Source organism: Akebia trifoliata, chromosome 5 (genome assembly GCF_017979445.1).
Source record: "Akebia trifoliata isolate Shusen 1 chromosome 5, ASM1797944v1, whole genome shotgun sequence".
NCBI classification, from domain to species: domain Eukaryota; kingdom Viridiplantae; phylum Streptophyta; class Magnoliopsida; order Ranunculales; family Lardizabalaceae; genus Akebia; species Akebia trifoliata.
Genome location: NC_141379.1, coordinates 34,991,455 through 35,007,629, shown reverse-complemented (window position 1 = coordinate 35,007,629; position 16,175 = coordinate 34,991,455). Strand labels below are relative to the sequence as shown.

The window sequence follows — 16,175 nt, the reverse complement described above, 5'->3', positions numbered from 1 at the left end:
TCGACTCTCGTCTTCGATACTTCTCTCTCTCTCTCTGTCTCGTGGCCATGGCGATGGCTTGGAAGCAAATGCTCTCAAACCAACTGTCAATCTCAACACAATCACATTTGGTTCCTGGGTTCTCTAGATTTTTCTCTAAATCCTCCAACCAATACGTTTGTAAGTCTTAGATTTTTTATTTTAAAGGATTTTAGGGTTTTAATATTCAATTTTTTGTGGAATCTGAAATGGGAGTGATTCTTGTTTGTGGGGGTGCAGTGAAGGTAGGAATACCAGAGTTCCTGAATGGAGTAGGTAGAGGGGTTGAAACCCATGTAGCGAAGCTCGAATCAGAGATTGGAGACTTTCAGAATCTGCTTGTCACCCGAACTCTCAAGCTCAAGAAGCTTGGAATCCCTTGCAAACACGTAAATTTCAATCATCCTTTTTTTCTTTGAATCATTTTGATATTTTGTTTATTGGGTTTTAAACGAAATTGATAAATTAGCCGAAAGTTTTAATCTTTGGGTGTAGTTTCTTATTTCCCAATCAATTACACAAAATCACAAACAATTCAATTGCATTTGATGAAAATCTAAAATTGAATTTATTCTCGATGACCAATTAAACCCTATTAGGGTTGATTGTAATTCAACAAAATCAAGAATAAACTGATCTTGTTATTTCACATGGTATCAGAGTCTAGTCTCTAGTGAGAGACCAATCTTTTAATTGACCTTCTGCTGTCTGTGGTGTGCAGGCGAACAACCACTCAATACATCTTATTACACTGCATCATACTTAATACTCTTAACACATTCCCCTTTAAAAGATTATAGGTTTAAGCGGACACAAATTTAGAGAAAAAGAAAAATGAGAGATTGCTAGAAATTTTTTATCGGTGGGAGGGTTCAGTAGGAATTGCAGAAATTTTGTTTGAAATTGTAGAACAGAAAAACTGTTGACTGGAACTCCTATGGAAGATGAGACGAACACTTATTCTAGATCATAGGAGATACGTAATGTATGTTTGAAAGAAAAGGGTGTCGGAAGTTGAAACTTGGTGAAGTTGTCGTCTCTTGAGGAGCATTCTTTGTATCTATTAACTGGGAGAAGTCTAGAGGGTTATTTGAGGAAGTCCCTACAGAGGTTAAAATTTATCCCAATTAATCGGAGACGTTTAGCTCCCGTTGAAATTGGCTTTTTTTCTTAGTTGGGTGTGTTTGGTATCTCTTGGTCGGTCGGCCTTCTCCAAGAGTCACAATGTAGACATTCTCTACACACCATTTGTGTTACAAGAAAAAATATAACCTGAAGCCCCATCCATTACTTTGGTGGCTAAACCTTTGACAGAAGGGGCTTTTGGGAGGTGACCAAGCTGGACAAGAGTATCTCATTTGATGCGTCGAAGGTGGTTCATGTTTACACTGATTTCTCTGCCATCTTTATGGAGATGCATATTGATAGGTTAAATTTGATACATATTATGGAAATTAACCATCTTTGATTTTTTTCATCGTTATTGTATAAATGCCAAGTTGTGGCCCATTACCATTGTAGTTTATATTTCTATGAATATGTTGGTTTTATTTCATGATTTTTAAAGCATAATTTAGTTGTAAGTCAATCCAGCTAACATTGATAATTAAACTAATTGAAATGCTCTATCATTTCATATAAAGAGAGACAACAACTGAAACCTAGGGGCGCATCTTGGGGGGGCCTAATTGAGCTTTACAGGACCAACCCTCATGCAAACTCAATTCTCTTTGCAATATAGGGTTTAGAGTTCAGACTTCAGAGTTGTTCCTTCATCTCTCCTCTTTACCAATGACACTAGCCTTCACCCCTACCTTCCTCCCCACATAGACACAGATATTGGAGTAACTCTGCCTCTCTCTCCTTTCCCCCTATTTTTCTCCTCGCTCCCCATCTCTGCCTATCTCTTTGAATGGCTTCATTTAGGGTATTCTACTCCCCACACACCACCACCACCACTCATAAATCAACTCAAACCAAGCTTTGACCAACTTGTTCCTTGACAAGTTGGGCCCAGGCTGTCAGGCCAAGGCCAGCTTGGATTGAATGCTATGATGATTGAGTTGGCAACCTACCTCTGATCTGAGTTGCAGCCTTAACTCTAACTGAGAATCCCCTCTTGAGAATTTTGCATGACCTCTTGGGCATATTTGTTATGTTCAGTGGAGTTCTTGGATGTCATGATTAACTCACCTGGAATTGTACTAGTGGTGCTGCTATCTAAATTGGATTAATATTGGTGTTGATGTTCCTGTTTTTTTTTTTTTTTTTTTTTTCTGATGGGTAAGCTGGACTTGAACCTACTACGTCAAAGTTGTTTTTTATTTTATTTTATGTTCCTGTTCTTATGGATGCCAAAGATGGCATATATTTTTGTTCATCGCCATTTTCTTCACAATGGGCAATTTCTGAAATGCATCAGCATTGGCAAGAATTTCCTATCCCCTTCAAATGAGTTTTACAGAGTTGTAGTTTGAAGCAGAAGCTTGGTTTCAGAACAAAAAATTCTGCCTCCACTGTTCATTTTCCCCCCTAAACATTTCTTGATTAATCTGGAGTATTTTTATTTTCTGTTTATTAGTTGTTAAAAAACTTGCAAGTATAAGTAGTTCGGAGTGTTGCAACAACCTCATTTTCAGAAGGGATGAACTTATTATAAATTTGAGGAAAACTGAATTGTGAAGCTCTAACCTGCTGTGAAAAATACTCCTAATACATGCTTCTATGATGCAGAGGAAGCTGATCTTGAAATACACCCACAAGTACAGACTAGGACTCTGGAGGCCTCGAGCTGAGCCTGTGAAAACTTAATTTGCTCAGTTGTTGGAAGAACCAATCTTATGGGAGTGATGCTTGGAACATTCTGATTGGTTGCCGAATATGATCACAGTAGCATGGACATTAGAATCTTAGAACCTCTTTTAAAGTTTGAATATGCCTGAGTTTTTTGTTATTTATGTTTTAACCTACTTTTGAGCTTCTTTCTTCCAAATTTCGCCGGACGGTCCTCAGCATGGTTTTAAATCTTGTCCGAGATCGAGACGACTCAGCCAATTTATCTCAGTATCGTCCACCAATGCGATAGACAAGTCTTCTCAAACCTGATGTGTTTCTCAAATAAGGCGGAGGGTGTTCATTGTTGAATGAGACAACTCAGGTCTCATTTGTGGACGAGACGAGATGCCAAAACAAGTTTTAAACACATGGTTCTCAGTGGTTGAATTATGATGCATTAAGTTTTGTGCATGATGCAAACGTTGGTTCAAAATTTGTTGAATGGTTTTCTCTGCAACCTATCTGGTAAATAGGCTTTACCGCAGACTTTATGAAGTTAAAAGAATTCTTTTTTTTTTTTGTGCCAGATTTTAGTTCAATTGAAATATCTATTCGGAGTAAAATAACTGTAGGCAAAACAGCAAAATAACTCTTTTCTTGGCTCTGATATTACTGCTTTGGCTCATATTTATAGTGAAACTCACCTACATTTAAAAAAAAAATGGCCTTGAACACATTAAATCTAAGGTTTGGATGTAGGTTTCCTTGTTTTGTTTCGTTAATCTAAGAAATGGATTTCTTCCCTTTTTGATAGGCCAGATTACTACTATAATCGGGATGAGGCCTAGGCATGACGAATTGGCACTTAATAATCATATATAAAAAAAATTGATTTGACGTTGTTATACAAAAAAAAATTATGTCAATCACGGACGATAATAGACTAATTATTATCCAACTTGAAGGCAAAAGCCAATGAAACATTAAAAAGGAAGATGTGTTAAAAATGTAATGTTGGGAACTTAAAAAAGAGGAATAACCAAAGATGTCTGCTTAAATTGCTATATTATCTTACAATTGTCCCCAGAAAAGGAAGGGGTTCATCTTGAAGGGTGCCAATGATTTGAGCTCTGCGATTCGCATTTACAACACAACACATTAGTCTATAAACTACCATAAGAACATTGGATAGTAATAATTCCTCAATTATGGTGCGTTGTAAAAAGGGGGAATTACTCTCAGTCGGGTTTATCCTCTTCACATGGGGCTTATAGCCCCTATAAGTAATATACACAAACCGAGATCTTACATACATCAGTCTCTTCAAGTAGAAGAGGATTTAAGTCTGCTCAACCCTAAAAGGCCTGTCATCCCATTCTGCACGAAAAATAATCAAAAAAAAAAAGTTTTTCATTTTCAGTCTTCTTCTGCGGCATTCCATTTCATCCTGCGACTCTACTTCCTTCTTCCTCAGGACTCGACCCAGATACTTGTTCGACCAAACTGCAAGACCATGAAAGAGCCAAAATTCATGTAAAAAATTGTAAGTGTGTATGTATGTGTGCATGCTATTTCGGTGTGTACTTATGTGAAACAGGTAAAAAAGAGTGGCATACTTGGGGGAACCAGAACCAGATCCATCTACCGAAAGATTCTTGTGATACTGAACTGAAATCATTCCTCCACTGGCTACTGCTGCCGACTCAGGGGACCCCTGGAAATTCACACCTGAAATGCCTCTGGAGAACAACCCTGCATAAAAAAAGGCCAATATTATCAAATGAGTATCTCCCAAAATGACAGACCGAGAAGCTCAACTAGAAGGAATTGGGGGAGAAATTTTGTGTTATATGTGGTGCTCTTTTAGGTATCTGAATTGCATCCGTAACTTCCTATTTTTTGTTTTGTAAAAAAATTAATATAATTGCTGAATGAGATTTCTCATCCTCTCTCCTTTAGACTTGGCGTCCAATTATATGCACATAATCTTTGGATGATTAGGATAAAATCAACCAAAGAATGTAATTATTCTTAGAGTCACGATCCACAACGGTGTCTTGTTCCTATAGTGACATAGTGTCTACATGGCACATTTTGGTTGGAATAGGGTTGCGTGTAGTATTGAAAACGGCTAAACAATGAGCTAATGTGTTTTAAACACCAACCAAAACTTGTCACTTAGACACTGTTCCTATTCTATGGGAATGGGAGTATGGGACATCGATTTGGATCCTGATTTTTATTCATATTGCGTGACTCCTCATATTGAGCTTTCAGAGCTCAAAAACATAAATGGGGACAATTAGATTGTATAGACATGACATGTGCAACATGTGTGTTGTACTTTTTTAATTTTTAAACCATGATTTCTTCCTCATTATAAATTAAAATTGATCGCTTGTGGGCAAGTGAGAAAATATTAAAAGAAAATCCCGTTACCTTGACAAATTATTACCAGGCAGAAGATAATGGTGACAATCATGGCGCACATGTTACTGTTAGAAGATGCTGCCTTTGCTGCTCTCATCTTCTTTTGTGACCTCATTCGCTCGACCCTCGCACGTTTCAACATGGCAAGCTCGGAGATCTCCCTGACCAGCTTTTGATCTGCTGCATCCAATGATGGACCTTTGGGAGGCCGTGGTGGCTTTTTAGAGCTCGTCTTCTTACAATTATCCTCCATTTTCTTTGCCAAAAGGGTCACCAGTTCTTCTCTTCCCAACTTCTTGTCTATCAACAACTTAGCATTCTCAGTAGAAACCTCAGCAGAATCTGCAATATTATTGCATGAATTCATGCCATTTTCATCTCTGATTGATCCATCCAAGCCCACAAACCCACTCCAAACCCTACCCAACAACTTCTTTGTTTGTCTAACACTTGAAACAGGATCTTTGTTTCCTTCTTCTTCACTAGTAGTTCCACCACTTTCAAGATCAACTGCTAGGTTTCGGTCTCTCTCTTTCGAAACAATGTAATCCATCGAACAAACAATCCTCAAGCTGCTCTTCTCGATGCCCTCTAAATCAATATTTTTTATAGAAAAAAAAAGCAAAACTTTTCTAGACTAATTTTCACCTTCAACCCATTAAAATAGAGCCCCAATTCAACCCATTAAACTCACATTAAGGGCAATTCAAGCAATATAATACCAAATAAAAAAATTGTCTTTTTTGCACCGTTTCGTCTCCTTGTCAAAACTTCTTATTTAATCCTCAGATAAAGAGAAAGAAAGAACTCAAATCTCCATTTTTAGGAACAAAACCAGGTCTTCGATCTTCCAACCCCAAGCCGTATAAACAAAATTCTGCATTTATACAAAACTTAGAATCCTTAAAGCCCTGATCATCCAGATGTAGCTCACAATACTCCCAAAAAAAAAAAAGACAAAATTACCCAAACGATTCTCTTAAAAAACAAATTACCACGAAAACCTCCCCAGAAACGATTTAAAAAAAAGGAGAGAAGATGAAAACAGAAACCAGAAAAAACACAATGCAGCTTATCAAACCATCACAATCAGAACACCGAAATACATTCTAGGAAAAAAAAAACCCTAGAAACTCGATTCGATCAAAACCACATCAAATAAAAAAGGAGAATCAAATACAACATACCTGAGAGGAAAACGGATAACCTTAAATCCTAGGAATACTAGAGTATCAAATAGGATCCTCATCGACAAAGAAAGCTCTCAACTAAACCCTAAATCTAGCTAGAAAGAGATATTCGACACGTTTGACGGAAAGTCTAGAATTTAAAAAGGAAAGAGAGAGAGAGAGAGAGAGCCAGCACAGCAGATAGGAGGTTTAAAACGGATATTCGGAGTTTAAGGAGAACCCTTTGTACTTGTCGGTGTGGAGGGTTGTATTAGTGGTGTGTCTCGTCTTCTAAAATATATATTATTAAATTATCTTAATTCCCAAATTTATTTTTACCAACTTATCCATTGTAGGTGAAAATCATATTTTATATTTAGTATAGTATAGTTTGACTAATGTTAAGTATATAAATTAATGAAATTAACTAATTTTATGATTAATTTAATAAATCCCCCCTTGATGTGCGTGTCACATTTTTTTTTTGGGACCATTGATCATGAGCTGTACAAAAATAAGAAACTTGATTGTGACTCCAAGTATATTTGAATTTTGTGGTGATTTCCAGTCATGGAGTTTGATCATTTTTTTAGTGTTCAATCTAAGTAACCTAGAAATTATCGATCAAATTGATTTGTCATGTATGTGTTGATCCACAAAGAGAGATAAGTGGACCTAAACAATAGCGATGAAGAAGCCTTTCCAATCATTTAAAAACTTGCCTTTCCAATCATTTAAAAACTTGTCCAAAACCACCGTCTTGGTATTGTCCTGCAGTGAGACGGATGGACAAGTCAATGTATCGGATGAGATTTAAAACCCACATTCATTTTTTTCAAAAAACTCATCCGACGATTTCATCTTATCTAGTGTGAGACTTTTGACGATATGCAATCCATAGAATATTTATTTTATAACGCATTGAGGTGCAATGAATTTGCTATCCAATGGGCTGAGTCCATGGTAGCCCATATCTTATACCTACCTGCCGTCCTCACTGGCCTGCCCCACCAAATTTTGAATATTTGGAGAGCAGGTTGTAGGTCTCTCTCTCTCTCTCTCTGATTGGCCCCTTCTCAACATTTGTTTAGTTCCATAGTTGGTGTGTTATAATAAGAAATTGGTGTTGAAATAGAAGTTGTCTAAATTTAGGATTCATGCCCATAGGACAATTTAGATAAAGAGAGCAGATTTGACTCCCTTCTTCTTGGACCCACAGAAATAGCCACTCTTCCAGATCATTCAGTCCATTAATCTAGAATGGGTTCAGCCATGACCCTTGGAAGGTACACACACACACACACACACACACAGACAAGACCATCAAATCAAACATTGATTTTGAGAAATTTTCCATCCAAGAGAGATCACAATGAATAAATATTTTAGAATTTCGATCAATCGCTTCAGTACGCCTGACATCACTCCAAACTAACTTCTTCCATATGTAAATTTTGGAAGAGTTGTTTGCAAGTTAATAGGACTACTCACCCAACTGCAAGAGTTGGCAGATTAAAATTGTATAATTGAATGATTGCAGATAATTTTTAGCATTATCGTCAAATTATCCCATAAATTTAAGATTGGCTAAATGAACCATGTTCATTCAATTAGGGCTAGGGTCATGATCCCAATCCACATTCCTTCAAACACAAAATTGTACCTTAGGTAAATAAAAATGAAACGACAAATTTTCAGACTATGTCCTCATTTTCCAATGTGACAATCAGATTTATTTAAGTGGATGGAAAATGTTAGATGTTTAAATAAAAGTCAGTGGAGCAACAAACAGATTTTTAGTGTTGTTTGCCTCACCAATGAAGGGAGAAGGATAGATAAGAAGTTGAAGATTGAAGACTAAAACTTGAATATTGCCGCTCCACTTGAAGGCTTGGAAGCAAAGACATAGAGGCCGAGATCATTCTTATTGATCACCCCCTTTTCGATTCTTGAATGGTAGAAGGATTCCTGAAACAAATAAGCACCCATCAGCAAACTTTTCGTGTTAACATAAGAGATCCACAGAGAAGTTTGCCATAATAGTTGAGCAGAAAGATTTTGGAGAGGAAGACAAGAGAGTTACCTTTAAATTGAGAATGAATTGTGGGACAATATTCTCTTTGACCAAGGCGACTGCACAACCACCCCATCCGGCTCCCGTGAGTCTTGCCCCAAGTGCTCCATTGTCTCGGCAAACTTTTACCAGCTCTTCCAACTCCGGGCAGCTAAAAATAGGAGAGAGGAAGAAAGATAGGTACTTACAAAGAAGAGAATAAATTGAAAAGAGGCATCATAGGGATTTTTGTTACTTGGTTCAAGTCCTGACTAGTGTTATTTGGCAAACAATTTAGTATTTAATACGCAATGCAGTAATACAGTGCCACATCTGTCACCTTTGATTTTGAGAGTACATGTGCATTGAAGGAAAAGTTTGGAAAAAAGCTACACGTATTAACAGAGCCTACAGTGAAAATCCTTGTGTAATTCACTTGGATTATAGCAGTAACGATGATATGGACATTTTTGGATACACTGAGAAACAGAAATTTGAAGAAATTTAATAGTTTAATATCCAAGGAACCTGCTTCCTTGAAATGACAGATACACATACATAAAGAGCCGTAAACAAGTGTATAAATACATATACACATATATATTAATTAACTGAGAGTACATTCTATAAGTTTCATCTGTGTTTAAATGGATAAATGACTATATAAGGCAGCACAACATGTGGAGAAATTGTGTTCATATGTGTAGATCATGTACGCAGATGGGGAGTCTTACTCACCTGCACTCATACAGAACACTGCAACTGTGATGGCTTTCGTTCATAAGGTCACCAAGCTTTTTCAGCATCTCCTCATCACTGGGAAAAAAAAACTTGGCAATTAGAATTTGAGACTGGGGAGTAAATTCTATCTCCAGCTGAGCTATTTGAAAATAATGGTTTTGCATAATATATTATTATAATTTTTTTTTTGAAGAGCACTACTTAACAGAAGGGCTCTAGATAGAATCAAAGGGGGAAGAGGATTCAAGTTGTCAACCCCTGTAGTGGTGCTAAGACACTATAAATGATGACAACAAACCAAGCAAACAGCTATTGAGAAGACCATTGATTAGGTGTTGGTCCTTCATAGTCCATACCAGGTAAAATAACAGCCCAAACCAGAGAGCATAATATGACACAATAACAACTAAATCACCTAGTGAAGAGCATAAAAGGAGCAGGTCAATATGAATAATTATCTGTGCATGCGTAAGCTCGGATTGAGGAGAATAGAAATGAGACCATACAAAGACCGCAATTGTGATATAATTCACACATTTTTCTTCAGAATAATACATGTGTGGATGTGCATCACTTTGAGCACATGCATTAAGCATACATAGATTACACAAGTGATCTTTCGTTTGCAAATGAGACGCACCTTAGTTTTGATAAAACGGTGTCCTTGAAAGCATGAACGCGCTTGGCTTCTGAGTATACATGTGCAGCCCTCTGGGCAAACAAAACAACACCAAAAAAGCTCAATCAGAAAAGACATAGTCATCATCATTGTCTAAAAGCAGCAACGACAAAGACTATTATGCTTAGTTCACATAGCATTAAATGCTCGAGGGAAAATTCAGATATATGATGCAACTTGATGCTACTCTGATCTATTTCTGGTTATTGGGATTTGTGAGTGATTTCTTATTACAGATACCTCAACATGAATCATGATTACAATCAAACTAATCTTGTGCAAACAAAAACTGGAGTTATGGTAGAATATATTAAACCGATATGTAGAGTAAGAGCAAGCAAGTTGAAGAAATCAATGCATCCATCATAAGATATGATATAGAACCATATTTGCAAAACAGAACCCAAAACTAAGGAATTACCTGGAATAACTTAAAATGTTTGGCAGCCTTTAGAACTTCCAACGAAGATGGAGCATTACCCAAGACTGATGGGAGATTTTCCTCTATAATTTTTTCAATATCTTCAGCTGTATATGGTTCCTCATTCAAAAATTCCTGTAACATACAGAAAAGTGATAACTTGATGTATGGTGTAATGCCATATAGATTTAAAATATATGCATACACTAAATGGTCAAAAAGTGTGAAGTTCTTGTTTTTTCTTCTTCCCTTTTAACACAAATTTATCGAACATGATCACACTAATAAAAAAAATTTAAGCAGCATAATCAATTAGTTAAAAAATTAACAACATGCCATCATAGAATCCCGATTCCTGACTATGTAATGACTGGTGCCTTATAAAGTAACTCGTTGGAAGTAAAAATTTACGAAGGTCACTCACAGTGTCATTGAACCGTGATATGGAACTCTTTAAGTTGAAAAAAAATACAAGAGAAATATTCAAGTTCTGCAAGAGAAATACCTTGACAGCCAGGACAGGATCAGAAGAGCCACGATTACTCGCAAAAGATACACATAAACCCTCAACATCAGAGAGAGTTTTCACTTTGGAAATTGCCTCCTCTGGTTTCATTCCCAGCTTTATACCAAGCACAATCTGCAGAAATGTTCAGGAACCACATTGTAACTGGAATCAGAACACGGTACAAAAACAACAATAGCACTATTATAGAGCTTACAAAGTTCAGGAATTCCTAATCAATTGACACAAGCAAAGTATGGATGACATAGAAAATCAACACAATTAAGATTGTGATCATCATTGAAATAACTTCTTTGTCTAGGAACACTGCTTAATGTTGTTCTATGTCCAACACTTCAACGTACAATTAAAATATGAGATTTGAAATGCAGGTCGAATTGTGTCCAATCTCAGATTGAATCTTTAATATACACTTTCTTCTGAAGGCGAACAAACTAAGAACAAATTTAAAGCACATTAATTGTAGAGAACAGAAAATATAAAGACCTCTCTACCATTCAGAACAAGGACAATGAAAACTTACAGATGCTAGACGGCATTCTACGACCCGGTTATTGTAATTTGTTGCAGCAGTCACTGCTTTCTGGGATTCTGCCAAGGAATGGGCTATCACAAAAGTCCCACCAGCAGGAAGTAGTACATCAGTTGCACGGACAGGGTTGAAATCAATCAGCTCTGCAAACCCAGATTTGGCCATGACAGAGATTGCCTGCCAAGTAACAAAATATCAGGTCTGATAAACTTATAAAAATATAAAACCAGAAAATACTAATCTATGTACAAAAAGTACATAGTATGTATGGTAATAGCATGGAAAACATCAATAACATAATATAAAATATGCATAACACTATAAACCAATCTTAGACACTAGAAAGATAAACACTTGTCTATGAATAAAGATAAAATATAATACCCTAAATATAAATGTATGCATATATGAATGTATGGTACCATAAATAAAATACAGATAATGTAATATACTACAAGCTTGCAACAGTAAGCTCATCATACTCAAAATGTTCCGAGGAGCTTGTACTGACTATAACCAAACATTACAGGTGAATACTTAGATTTTAAGGTTATCTTAGCAGTCACCTAAAAAGCCAAGTGTTTGCCTCACCTATATAACCTAAGTTCCATGTTGGCTGCCAGGCTCCTGGACAAAAGAGCAGTCACCTTTGACATCACAGTTTCTTTTTATAAGCAAGCATGCTTAGTGGTTAGGTTAGTCATTAGTATGTGAAGGCAGGCATTGAACCCAGGTCGTGGTATCAACCCTCACATACTTAAACAAACTTTGCAAGCTGACACGTTCACCTTCGACAACACAGTGAGAAACAATAAAGATTGACCTGAAGCCAAATATTTATGTTTCATTCAAATGTCAAAGCAACATACACCACTAACAGACTCCTCCTTGGAAAGTTGAAAACTTAGAATGAAAAAAAAAAAATAAGCATTATCTTTCAAAAGAGGGCATGCATGCATCATTTCCTCAATCTAGCTTCTTGGGTAGAAAAAGAAATCCATCAAAACTATAAGCATGAAGAAAGAGATATCTCACCTGGTCCATCCCACCAGATTGTGTTCCAATGTGGTGTTCACATTCACATGTAAGCTGGGCAATTTCTTTCTGTAAAATAAGGAACAAGTGAATTAATGGAAGTAGCAGGAAAGAAATAGGACAACAAACAATATACAGCTGTTAACAAACTTTCAATTACATGATGTATTTAGAATAAAATCCTACAAAATCTTTACATTATTTTCATAGTTTCCAGGAAAAAGAAAAGTAACAATAATAAATTACTGCTCTTTTCTGACATTGGATATACGAGCAGGATCAATAATCTGAGACATTGAATCCTTTATATAAAACTAATAATTCTATTTTGTATATATTCAATCTTCTTTGGTAAGAAAATCATATACAAACGAACCACAAAATGTACACCACTTTAGAAGAACAACCTAGCACCCATAAAGCTTCAATTATATTAGTACATAGTACATGTTTTATTTTCCCAAAACATGTTACTGAACTGACTGACCAAATTTTCAACGTAAAGAGTTCAAAAAATAGATCAGCTCAACATTTCCTATAAATATGTTCATCTATAATTTAGGTCATTACCCTCTTTAAATCCAAGCTCTACTTTCCTTCTCTCAATCTACAAGAAGCTATCATCTTGCAAATCGAAATTTCTGCTATTCAAATAAAATATAAGCTGCAAATATGCTAAAAATTTATTTATGAAATCTAGAAAAGTAATGCAGTAAATCTTACTAAATTCACATGGATTTGGCTGCATAAAATCCATATGCAAGTGGGGGTCTCTTATTGGTCATTTTGAATCATAAATTTGTAAACTTAATACAGCCAAACAATGGACTAAAATACTTTTGTAGAACTTAAAAGGAAAGGCTGAACACCTTTGGGAAATTTGCATCAAAAGCAGCCATTATAACGATGGTAGAAGAGCAAACAAAAGCAGCCGAGCTTGATAATCCAGACCCTACATGAACAAGATGTCACGTAACTTTGACTTTTCTCATAAGAAAAAAAGAAAGAAAAAGCAATACCCAATAGTCCAGTAATTAGCGGCAAAGTTGTCATTATGCACAAAACTGCAGGGAACAATACCTGTAGGAACTGTCCCATCAACTAGTATATCAAGGCCAACTGGTACACCAACATCTAGTCCTTTGGATTTAGTGAATTCATGAAATCCTTTGTACCTGCAGAACACATACCAGTTATTATCAGCAAGGAAATTCAGCAATCATTGACAGTTCTCGCTACCTTGCACGAATCAATGTGAACTATACGGCAACCACAAGAATATTATTTTGTTATAAAAATTATTGCACTCCATGTTATAATATTATTTGGTCCAAAATTAAATTATGTTTAAACAGTCATCAGGTCAATGAAATGTGGTGATAAATGCACTTGATAAAACATCACAAGTTTGCGTAGCACTTCGTCAAACTTCTACTCTTGGAATAAAAATAGCGCGAAGTATATCCACGTCAGAACTATGGTTGATAAGCCTACAAATCCGTGGGAATGCAAACATAAGAAGTTTTAAAGCACCATTTGAAGATAGAATAACCAAACCGAACCGATCATGTCTTACCCACAAATGAAATAATGTCCCCACTTGTGATTCTTCAAATCAATATCCTGCACACATGGACAAGGTCATTTGCATCTTTGCCTTGACATAATATAAACTTATCTTACTAATGGAAGGCACAACATAAGCAGAAAAAGAGGAGTTACAATAATGCACCAAGATATTGACTGTAAGTTATTGGAAAAGTAGTGATGCTGGTTTCAGATCACTTCAATTCTTATTCATTACCAACTGGATAGCAACTAATAGAAAGGGCGTATGCCATTTCAGGAATTGATTTAGAGAAAAGTCAAACATAGTCACTCTAGAATTGAAAAGAAAACTTGGATCAACAAAGAAATGGCGGATGTTAAAGCAGAACCCAATGTATGGTAATCCAGTTTAAATAAAGTCTAAATAAACCAAATTAAATTTTATCCACATCTGCTATGCCTGTTTTATACAATTAGGCCAAAGTAAACACCCACAGCTTCATTTCCATAGCCAGTTAGCAGTGCATCAAGCGCTTAAAATTTCTACTTGGACCATATAAATTCTGATACAAATTGCTGCTCGGCAGAAAACGCAACCCATATATTAAAATTTACAGAAAAAGGTAATCTTATACTACAGGTCCCCCAAAAAACCTCAGTGATGCCAGATCACTGATTTGGAAAAGAGATGACTCGATATTCTCCAAATAGACAGCCGCACCCGCACATAATGTGCAAACCTCATGAATGAGTCAGCAATAACCCTGAAACACACAGAGTACCAACAAACCAAAATTCTGCAAGCTTGTTTGTGATTCATCTTTTCTCATCTTCCCAATTATGAGAAAACTGATTGATCATAATTGAACCCCACTTTGTGTCATTAAATGGACTTCCCCATTAACTTTAATACTGTTGGCAGGGGCGGATTTAGAGTGGGGGCACTTGCCCCCACAAGAATTTTCAAAGTCTTATGAATTAGTGAGCTATTGCGACGGATAAAAAAAATGGGCTACCATTGCCCTCCATGAAAAAAAATTTCCCAATCTTAGTTGCCCCTACAACTATTTTTTTTCACTCTTAGTTGTCCCCACAAAAAAATTTCTACTCTTGGTTGCCCTAACATGGGTAAAATCCTGGCTCGACCCCTGACAGTTGGTAGCACAAATCGGAAACATTCCACCTAATTGCGTTAATTCTTCTAAAAATTAAAAGAAACCAGAGTAACAAGCTCATTACAACGACTTTCAATTAAAATTTTGGGACATTAACATGATCAAAACATCCTAGTTTATCAAATTAAACAAATTGCCTCCAAACTGAACATCTGATACCAAAAAAAATTGTACAGGAAGCAAAGTATACCTGATCAGGATCAGCAGGATAAGTACACATGGAGTATTTATCATTCACATTTGCAATTCTAAGAAGCTTTGGAGACTCCGTTGAATCATGCTTACGAATCGCAACGATTGTATCTTGTCGTATGGCCATCGGTAACACCGAATAACCCTCATAGTCAATATGCTCTCCAATCAAGTTCACTCTACCTGCATTAAAGATCAAACCTTTTCTAATTCTCCAAAAACCTAAGTCCTTATCATCAAATAAAAAAGGAAATTCGTGAACCAATAAGCCTAAAAAGATCAAAACAACCGTAACGAACCTGGTGATCGAGCGTAAACATGAGGTTCGTGACCAAACACCTCGATAAACTTCGATTTCAGTGTGTCGAATCGTAACTGAGCTTCTTCAAGCTGAGATCCGTCTCCATAAACTGATTCGAGAGTGGAAAAAATAGGGATTGGTAGCTCTTCGTGCTTCGCCATTAAAGAAAAACCTTTTGATTCCTCTGTAAATAAACTTAAAGCTTCGATCTTTGCAATAATGCTCTTCGATTATAACAAGTTTTAAAGGAGTTTTTTTGCGAATTAGAGCGAAAAACCTGCTTTTAGATCCTATCTTTTAGAGCGATATATTATCACGGCTCATATATTATTTTACGTTTTTTTTTTTTTTCCTTCTCTTCAAAAGACCTTCCAATCCAGAGCGCGCGTGGCGTAATATAAATTATCCATCCAGATATGTCCATCCAAGTGTCCAACTAGGACTGTCAATGGAGCGGATCCTAATCGGATTAGGGTCGATCTGGGACCAATCGAATAAGGATCAGATTGGACCGAATTAGTCGGATAAGCACTGGACCGTGGATTTATTAGATATCAGAATTAGGGTCCAAACCTGATCC

General features: G+C 36.4%; 3 protein-coding genes across 4 annotated transcripts; 1 reads left to right on the top strand and 2 right to left on the bottom strand.

Moving 5' to 3' along the window:
- Nucleotides 1–2,971, top strand: LOC147402567 (xaa-pro aminopeptidase P). Of its 2 annotated transcripts, none has more exons than XM_086444265.1 (3): nt 1–159; nt 259–407; nt 2,752–2,971. In XM_086444265.1, the coding sequence occupies exons 1-3, from the start codon at nt 48–50 to the stop codon at nt 2,827–2,829; spliced, it is 339 nt and encodes a 112-aa protein (XP_086300391.1). In that variant the 5' UTR covers nt 1–47; the 3' UTR covers nt 2,830–2,971. The 2 variants fall into 2 exon arrangements, with proteins under 2 accessions (XP_086300391.1, XP_086300392.1); XM_086444266.1 differs by lacking the exon at nt 2,752–2,971 and adding an exon at nt 740–2,723.
- A 1,006-nt stretch (nt 2,972–3,977) lies between these two features.
- LOC147402566 (uncharacterized) lies at nt 3,978–6,762 on the bottom strand. The gene is made up of 3 exons (XM_086444264.1): nt 5,233–6,762; nt 4,410–4,545; nt 3,978–4,296 (listed from the first exon to the last, which is right to left on the bottom strand). Exons 1-3 carry the CDS (start codon nt 5,774–5,776, stop codon nt 4,236–4,238), a joined length of 741 nt encoding a protein of 246 aa, XP_086300390.1. The 5' UTR covers nt 5,777–6,762; the 3' UTR covers nt 3,978–4,235.
- A 1,340-nt stretch (nt 6,763–8,102) lies between these two features.
- Nucleotides 8,103–15,936, bottom strand: LOC147402565 (galactokinase-like). The gene is made up of 13 exons (XM_086444263.1): nt 15,594–15,936; nt 15,293–15,477; nt 13,956–14,002; nt 13,460–13,554; nt 13,249–13,331; nt 12,380–12,448; nt 11,336–11,521; nt 10,792–10,926; nt 10,287–10,421; nt 9,827–9,897; nt 9,184–9,261; nt 8,476–8,617; nt 8,103–8,360 (listed from the first exon to the last, which is right to left on the bottom strand). Exons 1-13 carry the CDS (start codon nt 15,754–15,756, stop codon nt 8,250–8,252), a joined length of 1,500 nt encoding a protein of 499 aa, XP_086300389.1. The 5' UTR covers nt 15,757–15,936; the 3' UTR covers nt 8,103–8,249.
- Between the last annotated feature and the right edge of the window lie 239 nt (nt 15,937–16,175).

Bases quoted from the DNA above. Each gene is read 5' to 3' on its own strand.
- LOC147402566 (XM_086444264.1), bottom strand. From the start codon at position 5,776: ATGGATTACATTGTTTCGAAAGAGAGAGACCGAAACCTAGCAGTTGAT. The intron at 4,546-5,232 runs GTAACGGGATTT...TTTTTTATGCAG, and splicing joins CCTGGTAATAATTTGTCAAG to GGTTGTTCTCCAGAGGCATT. The intron at 4,297-4,409 runs GTATGCCACTCT...ATGGTCTTGCAG, and splicing joins TCTGGTTCTGGTTCCCCCAA to TTTGGTCGAACAAGTATCTG.
- LOC147402565 (XM_086444263.1), bottom strand. From the start codon at position 15,756: ATGGCGAAGCACGAAGAGCTACCAATCCCTATTTTTTCCACTCTCGAA. The intron at 11,522-12,379 runs GTGAGATATCTC...GTTACTTGGCAG, and splicing joins AATCTGGTGGGATGGACCAG to GCAATCTCTGTCATGGCCAA. The intron at 8,618-9,183 runs GTGAGTAAGACT...TCCTATTTTTAG, and splicing joins AGTGTTCTGTATGAGTGCAG to CTGCCCGGAGTTGGAAGAGC.
- LOC147402567 (XM_086444265.1), top strand. From the start codon at position 48: ATGGCGATGGCTTGGAAGCAAATGCTCTCAAACCAACTGTCAATCTCA. The intron at 160-258 runs GTAAGTCTTAGA...GTGGGGGTGCAG, and splicing joins ATCCTCCAACCAATACGTTT to TGAAGGTAGGAATACCAGAG. The intron at 408-2,751 runs GTAAATTTCAAT...TCTATGATGCAG, and splicing joins TTGGAATCCCTTGCAAACAC to AGGAAGCTGATCTTGAAATA.